This window comes from Ranitomeya imitator, chromosome 3, assembly GCF_032444005.1.
Source record: "Ranitomeya imitator isolate aRanImi1 chromosome 3, aRanImi1.pri, whole genome shotgun sequence".
Lineage (NCBI taxonomy): Eukaryota > Metazoa > Chordata > Amphibia > Anura > Dendrobatidae > Ranitomeya > Ranitomeya imitator.
The window spans coordinates 828473330-828492839 of NC_091284.1; the positions used below are offsets into that span (position 1 = coordinate 828473330).

Genomic DNA, 19510 nt, shown 5'->3' on the forward strand with positions numbered 1-19510 from the left:
TCATCCCTATCCTGGTATGCATGGCCTCCTCATCCCTATCCTGGTATGCATGGCCTCCTCATCCCTATCCTGGTATGCATGGCCCCTCATCCCTATCCTGGTATGCATGGCTCCCCATCCCTATCCTGGTATGCATGGCTCCTCATGCATACCAGGAACGGGATGGGGCCAATTATAAAAGAAAAAGGATGGGACCAATCATACCAGGATGCCAGAAAGAAATGAATATTAATTTCCCTCCACGCCCATATTCATTTCTCTTTAGCAGCGGGAACAGGAGTTCGCCAGAGCTGCCGGCTCCAGCCTCCTGTGACCCGATGCTCCGCCGAAACCACTCCCCCACCACAGCCAGAGCCCATACATCCGGGATTCAGTCACACAGGCACGTTTTTCTCACAAAAAGTCCATGCGGTTTATTTATACTTCATAAACCTCTGTAGGTCATGTTGCACATTAGATGTAACACTTAGTTCATTATATACATTTTAGCTCTGATACTTCATTGCACTACACATGCTGGACCTCACTTCGTCCAGTTACAATGGGTGACCCCCCCCAGTTCATTACTGACCCCCTGTCAGTGCACACAGTTCCCCACACTCTTGTTTACCTTCCAGGAGCTCCTGCTCCACACGCTGGCTCCTATCAGGCCTCTCTCTCCCAGGGAAGCTGCTGAGCTGGGATCACCGTCCCGGACAGTGCCTTGCTCACCAGGCCACCTAACAGTCCAGATCCTCAGACGGGCTGTAGCTCCCCCAGTGCAATGCCATCACATACTCTGCATACATGCCTTCCATGTGCTCTTCAGGAAGTCCTACTCCCCAGGATCTCCCAACACAGGTCTTTCGGTGCGCTATTCAGAGATCCGATCCTACTCCTAGGATCTTCCAACACAGGTTGTGCTATTTAGGGATCCGATCCTACTCCCAGGATCTTCCAACACACAAGTCTTCAGGTCCACTGCCTCTCAGTGCGCTATTCAGGGATCCGGTCCACACACAGGACCTCCCAACACACTCTCTACCACGGAGACCATGTGACCACACCATGGTCACATTATGTACCTGTAACCACTCCCATAGATGGGGGGTGTGTGTGGTTAGCCAGACTCGCCCAGCTCTCAAACTAACCCTGCAAGCCTCCCTTTAGAAACTATAGAAATGCTTGTGGGACTACAGGTCCCAGAACAACATTACTTCAGGTTTACAGCGCAGACTCCCTCTGCGACACATACTGGCCATTTACAATCATGCCGGACACTTTCATTATCACCATTACAGATACGCCTCTATGCATATCCTGAGGAGCACAAACAGCGCCCCCTAGCTGCAGCATGGGTCACTGCATCACTATATATATATATATTTTTTGTGGCTCTGAATAATTTGTAAAAAGATACCGTATACGTTATGTAAACTGCTCAAAAACAGTAAAGGGAACACTAAAACACCACATCCTAGATATCACTGAATGAAATATGCCACTTACATATCTTTATTCATTACATAGTGGAATGTGTTGAGAATAATAAAACCTAAAAATGATCAGTGTAAATCACAATATCCCATGGAGGTCTGGATTTAGAATGATACTCAAAATCAAAGTGGAAAACCAAGTTACAGGCTGATCCAACTTCAGTGGAAATGATGCTCAGTAGTGTGTGTGGCCTCCACGTGCCTGTATGACCTCCCTACAACACCTGGGCATGCTGCTGATGAGGCGGCATTGGTGAATAGAAAGAGACATGATGTCCCAGACGTGTTCAATCGGATTAAGGTCTGGGGAATGGGCGGGCCAGTCCATAGCTTCAATGCCTTCATCCTGCAGGAACTGCTGACACACTTCAGCCATATGAGGTCCGTGTCATGAATCAGAAGGAACCCAGGGCCAACCGCACCAGCATATGGTCTCACAAGGGGTCTGAGGATCTCATCTCGGTACCTAATGGCAGTCAGACTACTCTGTCGAGCACATGGAGGGCTGTGCCACCCCTTCCCCCCCCCCCCCCCCAAAGAAATTCCTCATTACACCATTGTTGACCCACTGCCAAAACCGGTCATGCTGGAGGATGTTGCAGGCAGCAGATCACTCTCCATGGCGTCTCCAGATTGTCACGTCTGTCACATGTGCTCAGTATGAACCTGCTCTCATCCTTGAAGAGCACAGGGCACCAATGTCTCATCTGCCAATCTTGGTGTTCTCTGGCAAATGCCAATCGCCCTGATTTGTGTTGGGCTGTGAGCACAACACCCACTTGTGGATACACCGGACCCCCATACCACCCTCACAGTTTGAGCAGACACATGGATGTTAGTGGCCTGCTGATGGCCATTTTGTAGGGCTCTGGCACTGCTCCTCTTCCTCATCTCACAAAGGAGGTAGCGGTCCTGCTGCTGGTGGATGCCCTCCCAAACACCCTCCACGTCTCCTGGTGTACTGGCCTGTCTCCTGGTATCGGCTCCATGTTCTGGACAATGTGCTCACAGACCTAGCTACCCTTCTTCCCACAGCTCTCATTGATGTGCCATCCTGGATGAGCTGCGCTACCTGAGACACTTCTGTGGGTTGTAGACACCGCCTCATGCTACTGTACAGTACCTCTAAGGGTGAGAGCAATGACAAAATGTAAAAGTGACTAAAACAGCCAAAAAGGATGAGAACAGAGAAATGGTCTGTAGTCAGCCCTGCAGAACCACCTTTATAGGGGCTGTCTTGCTAATTGTCTATTTGCCTGTTGCTCCATTTGCACAGCAGCAGGAGGCATTGATTCACAGTCGGTGCGGCTTCATAACTGGACATGCTGAATATTTCAACCACCAATAATTATACGGTTATAATCCCATACAATCCTATAAAAGATTCCAAATTTGGTAAGTGATCACCTATTCACAGGATGTGTAAGAACTTGCTGGATGCTGGGGTCTGGCTGTGGGGCCCCTACTGATTGCTAGGATGGGAGGCCTGGTGTAGTCTCGCAGGATGCTTCCTGCCGCCACTGTGCAGTATTGGGGACCCCTTTTCTGTCCTGTGACCCCTGTATGTGGAAGGGAGACCTGTGTAGCTAATAGTTTTAACAAACCTTTTTCTCTCGCTTAGTTCTGCAGGTGTCAGCCGGACTTGCAGAAGTGTCTATCGGGGAGCGGGGCGGCCGTAGGCGCGACTTCCATGACGTCGGGGTGAACACCCGGCAGACTATCGAGCACGTCCAAAAATCGAAAGCTGGTAATCGCGTCCTCGAATCTTTTTCCATCTATCGTGTTTTCTTGCCGTTCTGTGGAAAGCTGGATGACAAACATGTTTCCACCTTTACAACTCCTGGACTTGTCATCTAGTTATCGCCAACTCAAAAAGCTGCACTTAAAGGGTTAAACATGCTTGTCTCTGGTTCCCAAATCTCGCTGGGCGATTGGAGTCTTTTTATGCCAAATAATTGGAAATGAGAAATCAATAGAGGTGACGGGGGTTTTACACTACTGGAAAAGGGGCCCCAAAAGATAGAAAGAAAAAGGCAAGCGGTACTCGTCTTACCCCGGTCCACCGCCTGTTCTCTGCCGCTGCTCCGATTTGCTTTTCTGCTGTAGCAGTGACACCACATCAAAAGCGCACATCACTGCTGCAGCCAATCACTGGGCACAGGAGCTCCTGCCATCTACATGATTGACTGCAGCGGTGATGTGCGCTATTGAAGTGATGTCGCCACTGCAATGAGATGAGAGCAGCGGTGAGGAACAGGCTTCACATGATGACATTTGTGGGAACCGACAGATTGGGTGTCTTAAGAAAGCAGCTGAATGGACAGAGAAATGCTAAAGTAATAACGATAATAATTTTATTTCTATAGCGCCAACATATTCCACAGCACTGTACGTTTTTAGAGGGGAAATTGTACAGACAATGAAAGACATTACAGCATAACAATAATCACACAGTCACCAAGAGGAGTGAGGGCCCTGCTGCTCGCGAGCTACAATCTATGAGGAAATAGGGGAGACAGGAGAGGTGGATGGTGACAGTTGCTTTCATTGTTCGGAGCAGCCATAGTGTAAGGCTCGGGTGTTCATGTAAAGCTGCATGAACCGGTTATCAGCCAGAATGTGTAACAGTACAGACACAGAGGCTATTAAATGCATAAAGGTGTGAGAACATGATGCGAGGAACCTGGTTATGAAGAAAATGTTGAATGGGCAACACGAGGATAATTGGATTAATGTGTTGTGGCGGTAGACCAGTCTGAAGAAATGCGTTTTTAGGGCACGCTTAAAACTGTGGGTATTGGAGATTAATCAAATTATTCTGAGTATTGCATTCCAAAGAATTGGCGCAGCACACAGGAAGTCTTGGAGACGTGAGTGGGAGGTTCTGATTATTGAGGATGTTAACCTCAGGTCATTAACAGAACGGAGGGCACGGGTAGGGTGGTAGGCTGAGGAGCGAGGAGATGTAGGGTGCTGCTGAACAGTGAAGCGCTTTGTGGGTGAGAGTGAATAAGTTTATATTGAACTCTGGGATAGATGGGTAACCAGTGTAATGACTGGCACAAGGTAGAGGCATCGGTGTAACGGCTGGTGAGGAATATGATCCTGGCTGCAGCATTCAAGACAGATTGGAGAGGGGAGAGTTTGGTAAGAGGGAGGCCGATTAGTAGAGAGTTACAATAGTCCAGACGAGAATGAATAAGAGTTCTTGCAGAGTTGAAAGTAAGGAAAGGTCGAATTCTAGAAATGTTTTTCAGGTGTAGATGACAAGAGCGAGCCAATGATCGGATGTGGGGGGGTGAATGAAAGATCTGAATCAAGTATGACCCCAAGACAGCGGGCATGTTGCTGGGGAGTGTAATGGTGGAACCACACACGGAGATGGTAATGTCGGACATAGGTAGGTTAGTAGAAGGAGGAAACACAAGGAATTCTGTTTTTGACAGGTTCAGATAGAGGGAGGACAATCACCGGTGTTTTGTAATAATGCAAGCCGTGATTGTCCAATAGGGGCGGTGTACAAGTAGAAGAATGGGGCTTGGATTGATCCTTGAGGAACCCCAACAAGGGGATGATGAAAGGAGGAGCCAGCAAAAGACACAGTGAAGGAGCCGTCAGACATGGGAGGAGAACCAGGAGAGAACGCTGTCCTTGAGCCCGATGGAGCGGAGCATAGTGAGGAGGAGCTGATGATCCACAGGTCTCACATGCTACAGAGAGATCCTGGAGAATCAGCAGGGACCATTAGATTTAGCTGTTATTGGGTCATTACAGACTTTAGTGAGGGCAGTTTCAGTAGCGTGTAAAGAGCGGAAACTGGATTGTAGAGGGTCGAGAAGAAAGTGAGCTGAGAGATAGCGGATAAGACGGGAGTGGACCAGGCGTTCCAGGAGTTTAGAGTTGAAGGGAGATTAGAGACGGGTCAATAGTTGGTAGCACAGTTTGTTGATGGATGGTTTTTAAGTAATGGAAGTATGCTGGCATGTTTTAAATGAGGAGGGAAAGATGCCGGAAGAGAGAGAGGTTGAATGTTTTTGTTAGGTGAGTGGTGACAGCCAGGGGAAGGGACTGGAGGAGATGTGAGGGAATAGGGTCTCTGGTGCAAGTAGTGGGGCGAGAGGATGCAAGAAGCCTGATCACGTCTTCCTCAGTGACTGGTTCAAAGGGGTAAAATATATCCATCTCCCTAATATCGGCAGGCTCCTCTGGAACCCTGATTTCTCTTGTGACCAACCACATCAAGCTGGTGTCCCGACCACAGTGGGCCCTGTACCAGTATCACGTTGACTTTAACCCCGCCATGGAGTCCAAGCGTTTGCGGTATGCCCTCCTGTACCAGCACGAAGAAACCATCGGGAAGGCGCGGGCATTTGATGGAACCGTGTTGTTTTTACCAAAAAGACTGAATAAGGTAAAGTGCCAAGGACAGCGGGTCATCGATGGAGAGCAATGATGGAGGTGCCGCGTGTAACCAGACAAGGCCTCGTGGGTCACTTGGGACCATGTTTGTTCTGACACTGATGACCTTTCTGGTCCCCAACATCTGTCCTTTCACTCCTCTCTGGTAGTTGACGTAACGGTGATTGCATTTGATGTTTTGGGATTTTTCTTGTTGTTTTTGAAGGTCACCGAGGTGTTCAGCCAAACTCGAAATGGAGAGAATGTGCGGATAACAATCACACTGACCAACGAGCTTCCACCGACCTCGCCCACCTGCTTCCATTTCTACAACATCATTTTCCGAAGGTCAGAGGGACGTAGGACTGTAAAATTATCAGCTTTAAAGGGTTAATCCCAAAATATTATTTACTCCCCCTTTCCCCGACCATTGGGACCCCACACCATCCCAAAATTGAGCTCTGCAGAACCCGTTTTGAATGGAGCTGAGGTTTTCATGCTGGACCTTCCCTCCAGCAGTCAGACGAGGGGTAACATGATCATTTGGGAGTGTTCCTTTTACAATAATGGTGTGAACCCATCAGCAAACTGTCCTGTATCTGGAGGTTCTCCTGCAAGACTGAAACTTTAGGCTCCTTGGCCCCAATGGAAAATCTTAAACCAGACCCCCACCTTTCACGCTCCATTTATAATACTGTTAAAGGGGTTGTCCAGGGTTAGAAAACATGTCTGCTTTCTTTCAGGAACAGCGCCACTCCTGACCATGGGTCGTATTGCACGCCAACTCCATTGAAGTGACTGGAGCTGCGTTATCACGCACACTCCATGGTCGGGGGTGAAAGAAAGCAGCAATGTTCTTCTGATCCTCGACAACCCCTTTTAAAGGGGTCTTCCCATCTCCAAGATCTTATCCCAATATGTAGTAGGTGTAATGATAAAATTGGCAAATATCTCCAATTACAAATGTAGTATAGTTCTTCTAATTCGCAGTGTTACTTACCCCATGTGCAGGGCTTAGCAGTAAGCTTAGGTTTCCATGGTTATGACCACTCATATACTGACAGTTGTTAGTGGTTGTAACCATGGATACCTAAGCTTACTGCAATGCCCTGCACATGAGCGACATAGTGAATCAGAAGAACTACACTACATATCTAGTTGGAGGTATTCGCTGTTAATAATAATTTTTTTTGCTACATATTGGTGTAGGATCTTGGAGATGGGAATACCCCGTTAATCTTCGGGTCCGGTCCTGGCCTTTTAATGCCATTCCAACGTTGTCAGATGTGGGTGTAGGGAGCGGCCTCAGTAGCTGCGCCTGCTCCATACCCGGCAGATGCTGGTTATACAGCGGGGACTGGAGTCTGCTCTGATCGCTGTTTAACACCGTACATGCTGCAGACAATCGCTGACTGGCATTTGAGCTGCACGTTCCTGACTGGGGGGCGTCCAGGTGCAGAGCGGCCCCTCCATGACACGACAGCAGGGGGGCACTGGACGCCGTGTCCGCACCTCTGGGCTTTATAGGAGGCTGTGACGTTTGCTCTATACGGCAATACTGACAAGTTCTGGTCTCCGATAAAGAATATTAAACAAAAGCCTCAATAGAAATCTACATATAAAAAAGATAAAATCTCTAATGATCTGATCTGACCGACTTTCCATCATTAAAGATGGACACTAAAAAAATCCTATTAGTTATCGCCACGTCCAGGAAAGTCCGATCTGTGAAAATCTAAAGTGATTCATTTCCTGCGTTAAACTCTGTAAAGCGAAAAGAAGGAAAATCCTGAATTATTTGTCGTCTGTTCCCCAAAATGATAAACTCTCAGTCACATATTCCAGTGGATCCCACATCCCCTCGCCCACTGCTGGGATCACACAGGTCCTCCACCTGCAGAGCTGACAGCGCCTGTTCTCTCCCCCCAGACTCCTGAAGATCATGGACATGAAGCAGATAGGACGCAACTACTACAACCCGAGCGACGCCACCGAAGTCCAAGCCCACCGGTAACCAGCAGAGCAGGGTTTACATGGGACTGACCATGCTGTACTCATGGGAGCATGTAATGTATGTACAGAGGGACTGCACCAGCAGAATAGTGAGTGCAGCTCTGGGGTATAATACAGGATGTAACTCAGGATCAGTAATGTAATGTATGTACACAGTGACTGCACCAGCAGAATAGTGAGTGCAGCTCTGGGGTATAATACAGGAGGTAACTCAGGATCAGTAATGTAATGTATGTACACAGTGACTGCACCAGCAGAATAGTGAGTGCAGCTCTGGAGTATAATACAGGGTGTAACTCAGGGTCAGTAATGTATGTACACAGTGACTGCACCAGCGGAATAGTGAGTGCAGCTCTGGAGTATAATACAGGATGTAACTCAGGATCAGTAATGTATGTACACAGTGACTGCACCAGCAGAATAGTGAGTGCAGCTCTGGAGTATAATACGGGAGGTAACTCAGGATCAGTAATGTAATGTATGTACACAGTGACTGCACCAGCAGAATAGTGAGTGAAGCTCTGGAGTATAATACGGGAGGTAACTCAGGATCAGTAATGTATGTACACAGTGACTGCACCAGCAGAATAGTGAGTGCAGCTCTGGGGTATAATACAGGAGGTAACTCAGGATCAGTAATGTAATGTATGTACACAGTGACTGCACCAGCAGAATAGTGAGTGCAGCTCTGGAGTATAATACAGGGTGTAACTCAGGGTCAGTAATGTATGTACACAGTGACTGCACCAGCGGAATAGTGAGTGCAGCTCTGGAGTATAATACAGGATGTAACTCAGGATCAGTAATGTATGTACACAGTGACTGCACCAGCAGAATAGTGAGTGCAGCTCTGGAGTATAATACAGGATGTAACTCAGGATCAGTAATGTATGTACACAGTGACTGCACCAGCAGAATAGTGAGTGCAGCTCTGGAGTATAATACGGGAGGTAACTCAGGATCAGTAATGTATGTACACAGTGACTGCACCAGCAGAATAGTGAGTGCAGCTCTGGAGTATAATACAAGGTGTAACTCAGGGTCAGTAATGTATGTACACAGTGACTGCACCAGCAGAATAGTGAGTGCAGCTCTGGAGTATAATACGGGAGGTAACTCAGGATCAGTAATGTATGTACACAGTGACTGCACCAGCAGAATAGTGAGTGCAGCTCTGGAGTATAATACAGGGTGTAACTCAGGGTCAGTAATGTATGTACACAGTGACTGCACCAGCAGAATAGTGAGTGCAGCTCTGGAGTATAATACAGGAGGTAACTCAGGATCAGTAATGTAATGTATGTACACAGTGACTGCACCAGCAGAATAGTGAGTGCAGCTCTGAGGTATAATACAGGATGTAACTCAGGATCAGTAATGTATGTACACAGTGACTGCACCAGCAGAATAGTGAGTGCAGCTCTGAGGTATAATACAGGATGTAACTCAGGATCAGTAATGTAATGTATGTACACAGTGACTGCACCAGCAGAATAGTGAGTGCAGCTCTGGGGTATAATACAGGATGTAACTCAGGATCAGTAATGTAATGTATGTACACAGTGTCTGCACCAGCAGAATAGTGAGTGCAGCTCTGGAGTATAATACAGGATGTAACTCAGGATCAGTAATATAATGTATGTACACAGTGACTGCACCAGCAGAATAGTGAGTGCAGCTCTGGAGTATAATACAGGATGTAACTCAGGATCAGTAATGTAATGTATGTACACAGTGACTGCACCAGCAGAATAGTGAGTGCAGCTCTGGAGTATAATACAGGATGTAACTCAGGATCAGTAATGTAATGTATGTACACAGTGACTGCACCAGCAGAATAGTGAGTGCAGATCTGGGGTATAATACAGGATGTAACTCAGGATCAGTAATGTAATGTATGTATACAGTGACTGCACCAGCAGAATAGTGAGTACAGCTCTGGGGTATAATACAGGATGTAACTCAGGATCAGTAATGTAATGTATGTACACAGTGACTGCACCAGCAGAATAGTGAGTGCAGCTCTGGAGTATAATACAGGATGTAACTCAGGATCAGTAATGTGTGTACACAGTGACTGCACCAGCAGAATAGTGAGTGCAGCTCTGGAGGATAATACAGGATGTAACTCCGGATCAGTAATGTAATGTATGTACATAGTGACTGCACCAGCAGAATGGTGAGTGCAGCTCTGGAGGATAAGTAATGTATGTAGGCACAGAATCTCCCTGCTGTTGCCTGTAGGTGTCTGTACACACTGATGCTGTTACTTTTCTCCTGTCTTCACCCTCCGTCCTGTCTCCTCTCCCATCAGACTCTCCATCTGGCCGGGGTTTTCCACCTCCATCCTCCAGTATGAGTCCAGCATCATGTTGAGCATTGATGTCAGCCATAAAGTCCTCAGGAACGAGACTGTACACGACATGATGAGCAACCTGTACTCCTATTGTGACCCTCAGAGGTTCCAGGACGCCTGCTGCAAGGACCTGATCGGACAGATCGTCCTCACCAAGTAAGAGCCGCTCTGTGGGCAGCGGCGCCTCTAGAAGGAAACTGATCACCTGGGTACATTCTGTTCCTTCACTTTTGCAACCAAATTTGTTTAATTAACCCCTTGATGATGAGCACAGTTTTCATTTGTGTTTGTTACTCTCCTTCAAAGATCCATAATTTTTTTTTTCCTTCACTATCACCATATTACATCTTGTTGTTTTGCGGGACAAGTTGTAGCTTTAAATTACACCATTAATTTTACCTTGTAATGTGCTGAAAAATGAAGTGTCATGAAATTAATTAGAAAAAAAAAATTCAGTTTTTTTTTTTTTTTGGTCTTCGCATTGATGGCGTTCGACGTATGACAAAAATAACCCAATAACATTCTCCTTATTGGTACAGCTACAGCAATGCTAAATTTGATTTGTTAAATTTTTCTTTTTAATAAATTAATAAATTTAAAAAAAAAAGAAATTGGTTTGACCATTTTCTGAGTCCTTAGGTTTTTTTTTCCCTTCCATGCAGCGGTGTGAGGCTTTGATTTTCGTGGGGCGAGCTGTAGTTTTTGTTGATGCCACTTTGGGGTACATACAATAATATGTGAAGAAACCATTGTATTTTTAGGAAACTTGGGTCGACTAAAAATCAGCAGTTCTGCCATTATTTCCTTTTACTTTACAGCGTTAAATTATTATTTTTTCTTTTTTATTCGTTCTTTTGTTACTGGTGTGATCATACTAAATATGCTCTTATTTTTTTATTTTTTAAATGCTTTATTTTTGACCTAGAAAAGGAGATTTAGGTAAGAATATTTGTAATTTATGTACTATTTTTTTTTTTTTTTTTTTTACTAGAGAGCTTGAAATTGCGATTATTCTGTACTGAATTTTTAATTTCTCCTTCGCCACATTGGGGGACACAGGACCATGGGTGTTATGCTGCAGTCACTAGGAGGCTGAGACAAAAAAAAGGTTCGCTCCTCCCCTGCAGTATACACCCTCATGCTGGCTTCCAGAGGCCCCGTTCAAGCTTAGTGTCTGTAGGAGCCACACTGGATTTAATTCTCCCTTTTTTATCGGACGAAGGGGCAACGGAACCTTTCAAGGCTCCGATCTCCCCGAATCAACAACAGGCGAGCATGGGAGTTCACCTCTCCGTATCCTCTCCTGCGACGTGGGAAGCCACTGCCTGAGCTGATTTTTGGGGGCGACGGGCCCCTTCAAGGGCACCGATCTCCCCCCTCCCCCTCCCTCTCCCTCTCCCTCCTTACAGATGAGCACATGGAGTGGTGTCCTCCACGTATCCTCTTCTGCAGCCAGGTCTTTTTTGCCGGACATCTGCCCTGCCCACCAGGTTTAGCCTCGGCTGCTCAGAGGCACTTTACTTTGTGGCGTCCGTGCAGCCCCCACTGCATCACCACTGAATATTCGGTTGATGGAAGGAGGCGGACGGTTCCTCTCCACCCCCCTTTTCAGGGGATGGTGGATGGAGGCTCCCCAATCCCTGCACCGTACTAATCTAGAGATCCCCGGGCACAGCTCACCTGACAGGATCCTGTGGGCAGCAAGATTCGGCGTTCCCCCTCTATTCGGGGTAAGTGCCTGAGTCGGGGTCGGCTGCTCTGCGGTCCGGAGGGCTCCTTCTTTCCAGCGGCACGTTTTTCTCTGGGCCCATTAGCCTCCGGCGTTCAGCGGCTGCGTGCCAGGCCGAAGCCGCAAATTTAGTCCCCGGCTTCGGCCTAGCACAGGCCGCATCCCGATAGGCTCCGCCCCCTGTTTCGCATCATCCTGCGGCGCCGCCCCCCGATCCTGGAACTTCTCGCTGTCTGCTAGATCTGCTCTCTCTATTCTCGGCGGCCATCTTGGATTTTTCTCTGCACGCCGCAGATCCAGCTCTCCTGCCGCAGCTTCCCACACGTGCAGCGTTTTGATCGCCGACTGTCGCCAGCACCACCGCCGTCTCTCTCCCTCTGCGGGACACAGGACCACGGGTAAGGAGACCACGTCAGGTTCTCCCCTGCAGCGCCGCCCTCGCTTCCTTAGTTATAGACCCTGAGGTCTATCTTACATTAGGGTACACCATGTCCCAGTCAAAGTCTAAAAAGTCCTCAAAGGTGCATACTACCTTTTTTTTTCTGCGTGTACCACCTGCCAGGCTCCACTTCCTTGGCCTCAGAGTTCCCCCCCTCTGCTCAGCCTGCGATGCCCCAAGTGCCCAGGAGCCCTCCACCGCCACCGACCCTGGGGTATCTAGTCCCCCTGCGTGGGTCGCATCACTGTCTCAGTCCGTGGATGTTTTAGCCAATGCCATCAAATCCATTCAGAACCCACCTAGGGAGCGGGGCACTCCTTTTCATGGGTTAAGAGATCCCTCCGTAACAGGGGAATCGTCAGCCAGCAGGGGCCACTGTGAAGAAACCAGATTGTATCTTAATTACCCAGACAGCTACGTTTTTGCATAAACAAAATAACTGTTTTTTTATCTGTATATTGGCTTGTGAATTTAAGTGTTTATGTCTGGTGGGTCAAAAAGACAGACTGCCCACTGATATACTATCTAACATACTGTGTAAAGGTACCGTCACACTGAACGATATCGCTAGCAATCCGTGACGTTGCAGCGTCCTGGCTAGCGATATTGTTGAGTTTGACACGCCGCAGCGATCAGAATCCTGCTGTGATGTCGTTCGTCGGCGCAGAAAGTCCAGCACTTTATTTCGTCGCTGGATCTCCCGCAGACATCGCTGAATCGGCGTGTGTGACGCCGATTCAGGGATGTCTTCACTGGTAACCAGGGTAAACATCGGGTTACTAAGCACAGGGCCGCGCTTAGTAACCCGATGTTTATCCTGGTTACCAGCGTAAATGTAAAAAAAAAATAAAACACTACATACTTATATTCCGGTGTCTGTCCCCCGGCGCTGTGCTTTCCTCTGCACTGGCTGTGAGCGCCGGCCAGCCGGAAAGCACAGCGGTGACGTCACCGCTCTGCTTTACGGCTTGTCGGCGCTGACAGTGCAGAGGAAAGCACAGCGCCGGGGGACAGACACGGAATGTAAGTATGTAGTGTTTGTTTTTTTACGTTTACGCTGGTAACCAGGATAAACATCGGGTTACTAAGCGCGGCCCTGCACTTAGTAACCCGATGTTTACCCTGGTTACCAGGGGACCTCGGGATCGTTGGTCGCTGGAGAGCTGTCTGTGTGACAGCTCTCCAGCGACCAAACAGCGACGCTGCAGCGATCGACATCATTGTCGGTATCGCTGCAGCGTCGCTTAGTGTGACGGTACCTTAAGTCTGTAATAGTGACTGTACATTGAGTGGGTTAAGCTTTGTTTATAGATGTGTGCTTATTTGCTAATAGTGCTACTTAATCCCATCACCATTGTTTGCCATATCTTGATGTTGAAGTAAAGGACACTGGGTAATTCTAAAAATAGCTTACATGCCTTGGGTATAAATTGACTCAGAGTTCACATCCTGGGAGACTGAAGTACACAGAGCTACCAGTCGGACATTCTGCAAACCAGACTACAGACAGAAGAAAGGACTGCAGCCAATTCATCATGGCACCATCATGAGGGACACTGGTCTAGGATTCTATAGAATACAACCTAGGAGTTTTCGGCTCCGGTTGGAAGGACACAGATCTGATCCAGTGACAATCTCTGCACCATGGATGTGTTTGGAGAAAGCCAGGGTTGGGACCCGCTGGTCGCCTGGTTCCATGGAGATGGTCCGATAAGACAGGTGGTGACTCTCGTGTCAACTGGCTTTGGACCTTGTATGGACTCTATGGACAGTTCTTGGTCATCTCCCTATGCTTGTCGTTACCCCTTCTCTGTGCGTTCATCTACAGATGGAGTAGCGACCCTGGGAGCTCTGACATCGTGTCATACTGGAAACACGTGAAGACGCAGTGATACTTTATATGCGCCCATGTACCCCTACAATTCCAGGCATGTTGGGAATGCTTTGTTTGCTATTGTGTGCTGTGGTTCAATAAAGTATTGCCACCCTGTTTTACCTTAACCCTGTGTTGTCTGTGTAGTGTATTGCCCACTGGGAGATAAAGCGGGCGTTCAGTGGTATGAGACGTGGTCCATGCAGTCTTGCTAAAGACAGCCGGGCCAGCGGACAAGAGCACCCACTGACCCCCGCGTCTCCGTAACAGGGGCCGCTCTCTCCGGATAGAGGCACGGTCATCCAGAAAATGGATCCGCACTACCTCTCCTGAGCATTCACCACGCCAGTCAGCTTCTGGCAGTTCCACCTCTCGCTCACCCTCTTCAGGGGCTCGTAGCGTTCTCGACTCTGAATATGAGTCTGAAGTATCCTTAGACCCGGATGCTCCGGAGTTTAGATCTACAGTTGACTCCCTCATTGAGGCAGTCAATCACGCCCTCAAAGTGGACGATGTCGCTAATTTTAATCCGGGCCACTCAGTATCCTTTACTAGAGCCAAGCGTTCTCATAAGACGTTCGCCTCTCACCCAGATTTCCTGGATATAGTCAGGCGAGACAGGGCGCGTCCAGATAAGCGTTTCACGGGCAAAAAGGCCCTGGAATCGAAGTATCCCTTTTCCGCAGATCTCGTTAAAGACTGGACGGAGTCCCCTTTGGTAGACCCTCCGGCTTCGCGCCTTGCTTCCAAAACTCTCTTATCCGTTCCGGATGGCGCTTCAATTAAGAACCCCACAGAACGCCAGCTAGATTCCCTAGCTCGCTCAGTATACGAAGCCTCGGGTTCTTCCCTATTTCCCTCCTTCGCCGCGGCTTGGGTGGCCAAGGCGATGGTTTCCTGGGCAGATGCCCTAGCAAAATCGGTTCAGGAGCAGGATCTCCCATCTGAGGTGGCGGACCTTGCCAAACAGATTGCCATGGCTGGTGATTACGTGATGTATGCATCCCTCGATGCAGCGAACTGTGCAGCAACTGCGGCTTCAAACGCCATCACCATCAGAAGAGCTATTTGGCTGAGAGAGTGGCGCGCAGATTCCTCCTCTAAAGTCTCTGATTTCCCTTCCTTTTCAGAGTGGGCGTCTTTTTGGAGAAAAGCTAGACCAACTTATTTCTGACGCTGCAGGGGGAAAGAGCAAGTTCCTTCCCCAACAGAGGCCCAAGGCTGTCTTCCAGCACCAACCATATTTTCGATTTCGGCCCTTTCGTAGCAGTCCAGCCTGGTCCAATCCTGCCGCCTCTTCCAGATCGGACCGATCCGCTCGCTCAGAGACGTTCGTCCTTCTTTCAGGCCGAATCAGTCCTGGCGAGGAAAGCCTAGGCAACCCAGAACCAGAGGATCCAGGCCTGCCAGATTCCCTTCGCAATGACTCGGGAACTGTTCCAAAGTAGGCGGACGTCTACTTCTTTTTCAGCAAGTCTGGCTCTCCATGATCCACGAAGAATGGGTCAGGGATCTGGTGTCGTCTGGCTACAAAATAGAGTTCTCTGCCTCCCCTCCAGCACGGTTTTTTCCCTCTCGTCTCCCCAGTTCGGGGGCTCAGTCTCGCGCCCTTCTTTGCGCCATTCATTCCCTCCGCCAGAGCGGGGTCATTGTTCCGGTTCTGGAACACGAGAGGTTCAGTGGTTTTTACTCAAACCTCTTCGTCGTGCCAAAAAAGGACGGGAAAGTGCGCCCCATTTTGGACCTGAAGCTCCTGAACAAGTGCGTAAAAGTATGGCACTTCAGGATGGAATCGCTCCGGTCGGTCATCTCCTCGATGGAGAGAGGGGAATACCTGGCATCAATAGACATCAAGGATGCCTATCTTCATATTCCAATATTCCCGCCACATCAAAGGTTCCTCCTCTTTGCCATCCTAGAGGACCATTTCCAATTCACGGCCTTACCCTTCGGTCTTGCCACGGCGCCCAGGGTTTTCACGAAAGTCATGGCCATTCTTCATTCTCGAGGAGTGGTCGTGTTGCCTTACTTAGACGACCTCCTCATAAAGGGTCCGTCTTTTCAGGCCTGCGAGGCAAGCGTCCGCATTACCTTGGATTCTCTTTCGCGCCTGGGCTGGTTGATCAACTTGGACAAGTCCTCCCCCGTTCCTGCCCGACGGATCTCCTTTCTGGGAATGATCCTGGACACCTCAAGGGGACTGGTCTTGCTTCCTCGGTCCAAGGCCCAAGAGCTTCAGCATGGAGCTCGGACGCTCTGCCATCCTCGCCCGCGACCCATTCGGTTTGCCATGAAGATCTTGGGCAAAATGGTAGCCGCAATAGAAGCGGTCCCTTTCGCTCAACTCAATCTCCGCTCCTTGCAACAGGCTCTGCTGGACAACTGGGACAGGAGTCCTTTATCCCTCGATCGTCCATGCCCTTTGTCTCCGCGGGTCAGACAATCCCTTGTATGGTGGACCCTGGGTCCATCTCTCCTCCAGGGGAAGTCTTTTCTCCCGATCCGCTGGTTAGTGGTAACTACCGATGCCAGTCTCCTCGGCTGGGGTGCGGTGTTTTTTCACGACTCTGCCCAGGGTCGTTGGACAGTTCGGGAGTCGAGGCTCCCTATAAACATCCTAGAGAGTCGTGCGATCAGACTCGCCCTGAAACGCTTTCACTCCCTGCTCGCGGGTCACCCAATCTGAGTCCAATCGGACAATGTCACAGCGGTGGCATATATAAACCACCAAGAGGGTACCCGCAGCAGGGCGGCGACGCAGGAAGTCTCCCATATTTTTTGTTGGGCCGAAGACAACCATTCCACCATTTCCGCAGTGCACATTCCGGGCGTCAAAAACTGGGCGGCGGACTTTCTGAGCCATCAGGGCCTTGCCTCGGGGGAGTGGGAACTCCATCCAGAAGTTTTTCGGCAGATCTGCCTTCGTTGGGGGACCCCGGACGTGGATCTGATGGCGTCCAGATTGAACGCCAAGGTTCACAATTTCATTGCACGTTCTCGGGATCCCCAGGCTATCGGAGTGGACGCGCTGATATCCCCGTAGCATCAGTTCCAACTCCTGTATGTGTTTCCTCCGCTTCCCTTACTGCCGAAGGTGATCCGGAAGATCAAGACGGAGGGGGTTCCGGTCATTCTGGTCGCACAGGATTGGCCACGTCGCGCTTGGTACGCGGAGCTCGTTCAGCTCGTAGCCGACGTCCCCTGGCGGTTACCAGACCGCCCAGATCTGCTTCGCCAAGGGCCGATCTGCCACCAGAGCTCAGGGGCCCTACGTTTAACGGCGTGGCTGTTGAAACCTGGATTCTAACTCGAGCTGGTTTCTCTCAGCAGGTAATTCCCACCATGATAAGCGCTCGCAAGGCGTCTTCCGCTTCCATCTACCACCGCACCTGGAAAACCTTCTTCTCGTGGTGCAGGCTCCGAGGTCACCCTCCGCTCGTTTTCTCTATCCCTTGCATTTTGGATTCCGGCTTGGCGCTGAGTTCCCTCAAAGGTCAGATCTCAGCATTATCTGTGTTATTCCAACGTAGGATCGCTGCCAACCTTCAAGTCAAGACTTTCATTCAGGGGGTCTCCCATGTGGTACCCCCCTACAGAATGCCGTTGGAGACCTGGGATCTCAACTTGGTCCTGGGGGTTCTTCAGGAACCTCCGTTTGAGCCTCTTCAGGACGTTCCGCTTTCTGTCCTCTCCTGGAAGGTTGCCTTCCTTGTAGCTGTGACTTCCATCAGACGGGTTTCAGAATTGGCCGCTTTATCCTGCCGGGCTCCTTTTCTTGCCTTCCACCAGGACAAGGTGGTCCTACGACCATCTCTGGCCTTTCTTCCTAAGGTGGTCTCAACTTTTCACTTTAACGAGGACATCATTCCCCCCTCTTTTTGCCTGCAGCCAAAACACAGGGTGGAAAGAGCCCTTCATACCCTGGACGTGGTACGGGCCCTTAGGAGGTACAGTACAGACCAAAAGTTTGGACACACCTTCTCATTTAAAGATTTTTCTGTATTTTCATGACTATGAAAATTGTACATTCACACTGAAGGCATCAAAACTATGAATTAACGCATGTGGAATTATATACTTACCAAAAAAAGTGTGAATCAACTGAAATTATGTCTTATAGTCTAGGTTCTTCAAAGTAGCCATCTTTTGCTTTTATGACTGCTTTACACTCTCTTGGTATTTTCTTGATGAGCTTCAAGAGGTAGTCACTGGGAATGGTTGTCACTTCACAGGTGTGCCCTGTCAGGTTTAATAAGTGGGATTTCTTGCCTTATAAATGGGGTTGGGACTATCAGGTGTGTTGTGCAGAAGTCTGGTGGATACACAGCTGATAGTCCTACTGAATTTGTTTTATGGCAAGAAAAAAGCAGCTAAGTAAAGAAAAACAAGTGGCTATCATTACTTTAAGAAATGAAGGTCAGTCAGTCCGAAAAATTGGGAAAACTTTGAAAGTGTCTCCAAGTGCAGTGGCAAAAACCATCAAGCGCTACAAAAAAACTGGCTCACATGAGGACCGTCCCAGGAAAGGAAGACCAAGAGTCACCTCTGCTTCTGAGGATAAGTTTATCCAAGTCACCAGCCTCAGAAATCGCAGGTTAACAGCAGCTCAGAATAGAGACCAGGTCAATGCCACACAGAGTTCTAGCAGCAGACACATCTCTACAACTGTTAAAAGGAGGCTTTGTGCAGCAGGCCTTCATGGTAAAACAGCTTCTAGGAAACCACTGCTAAGGACAGGCAACAAGCAGAAGAGACTTGTTTGGGCTAAAGAACACAAGGAATGGACATTAGACCAATGGAAATCTGTGCTGGCCTGATGATTCCAAATTTGAGATCTTTGGTTCCAACCACCGTGTCCTTGTGCGACGCAGAAAAGGTGAACGGATGGACTCTACATGCCTGGTTCCCACCATGAAGCATGGAGGAGGAGGTATGGTGGTGTGGGGGTGCTTTGCTGGTGACACTGTTGGGTATTTATTCACAATTGAAGGCATACTGAACCAGCATGGCTACCACAGCATCTTGCAGCAGCATGCTATTCCATCCGGTTTGCGTTTAGTTGGACCATCATTTATTTTTCAACAGGACAATGACCCCAAACACACCTCCAGGCTGTGTAAGGGCTATTTGACCAAGAAGGAGAGTGATGGGGTGCTACGCCAGATGACCTGGCCTCTATAGATGGTTGGGGTGAGCTGGACCGCAGAGTGAAGGCAAAAGGGCCAAC

General features: G+C 48.9%; 1 protein-coding gene across 4 annotated transcripts in view; it reads left to right on the forward strand.

The window, feature by feature from the left end:
- The window catches only part of LOC138671348 (piwi-like protein 1), a 136449-nt gene that overhangs the window by 54957 nt on the left and 61982 nt on the right, over positions 1 to 19510 (forward strand). For all 4 annotated transcript variants that reach the window (XM_069759451.1, XM_069759448.1, XM_069759450.1 and 1 more), the window contains exons 4-8: positions 3097 to 3222; positions 5675 to 5886; positions 6100 to 6221; positions 7803 to 7883; positions 10201 to 10398. In XM_069759451.1, the coding sequence (XP_069615552.1) occupies positions 3097 to 3222; positions 5675 to 5886; positions 6100 to 6221; positions 7803 to 7883; positions 10201 to 10398 (739 nt within the window). The remainder of the gene's footprint in view (positions 1 to 3096; positions 3223 to 5674; positions 5887 to 6099; positions 6222 to 7802; positions 7884 to 10200; positions 10399 to 19510) is intronic.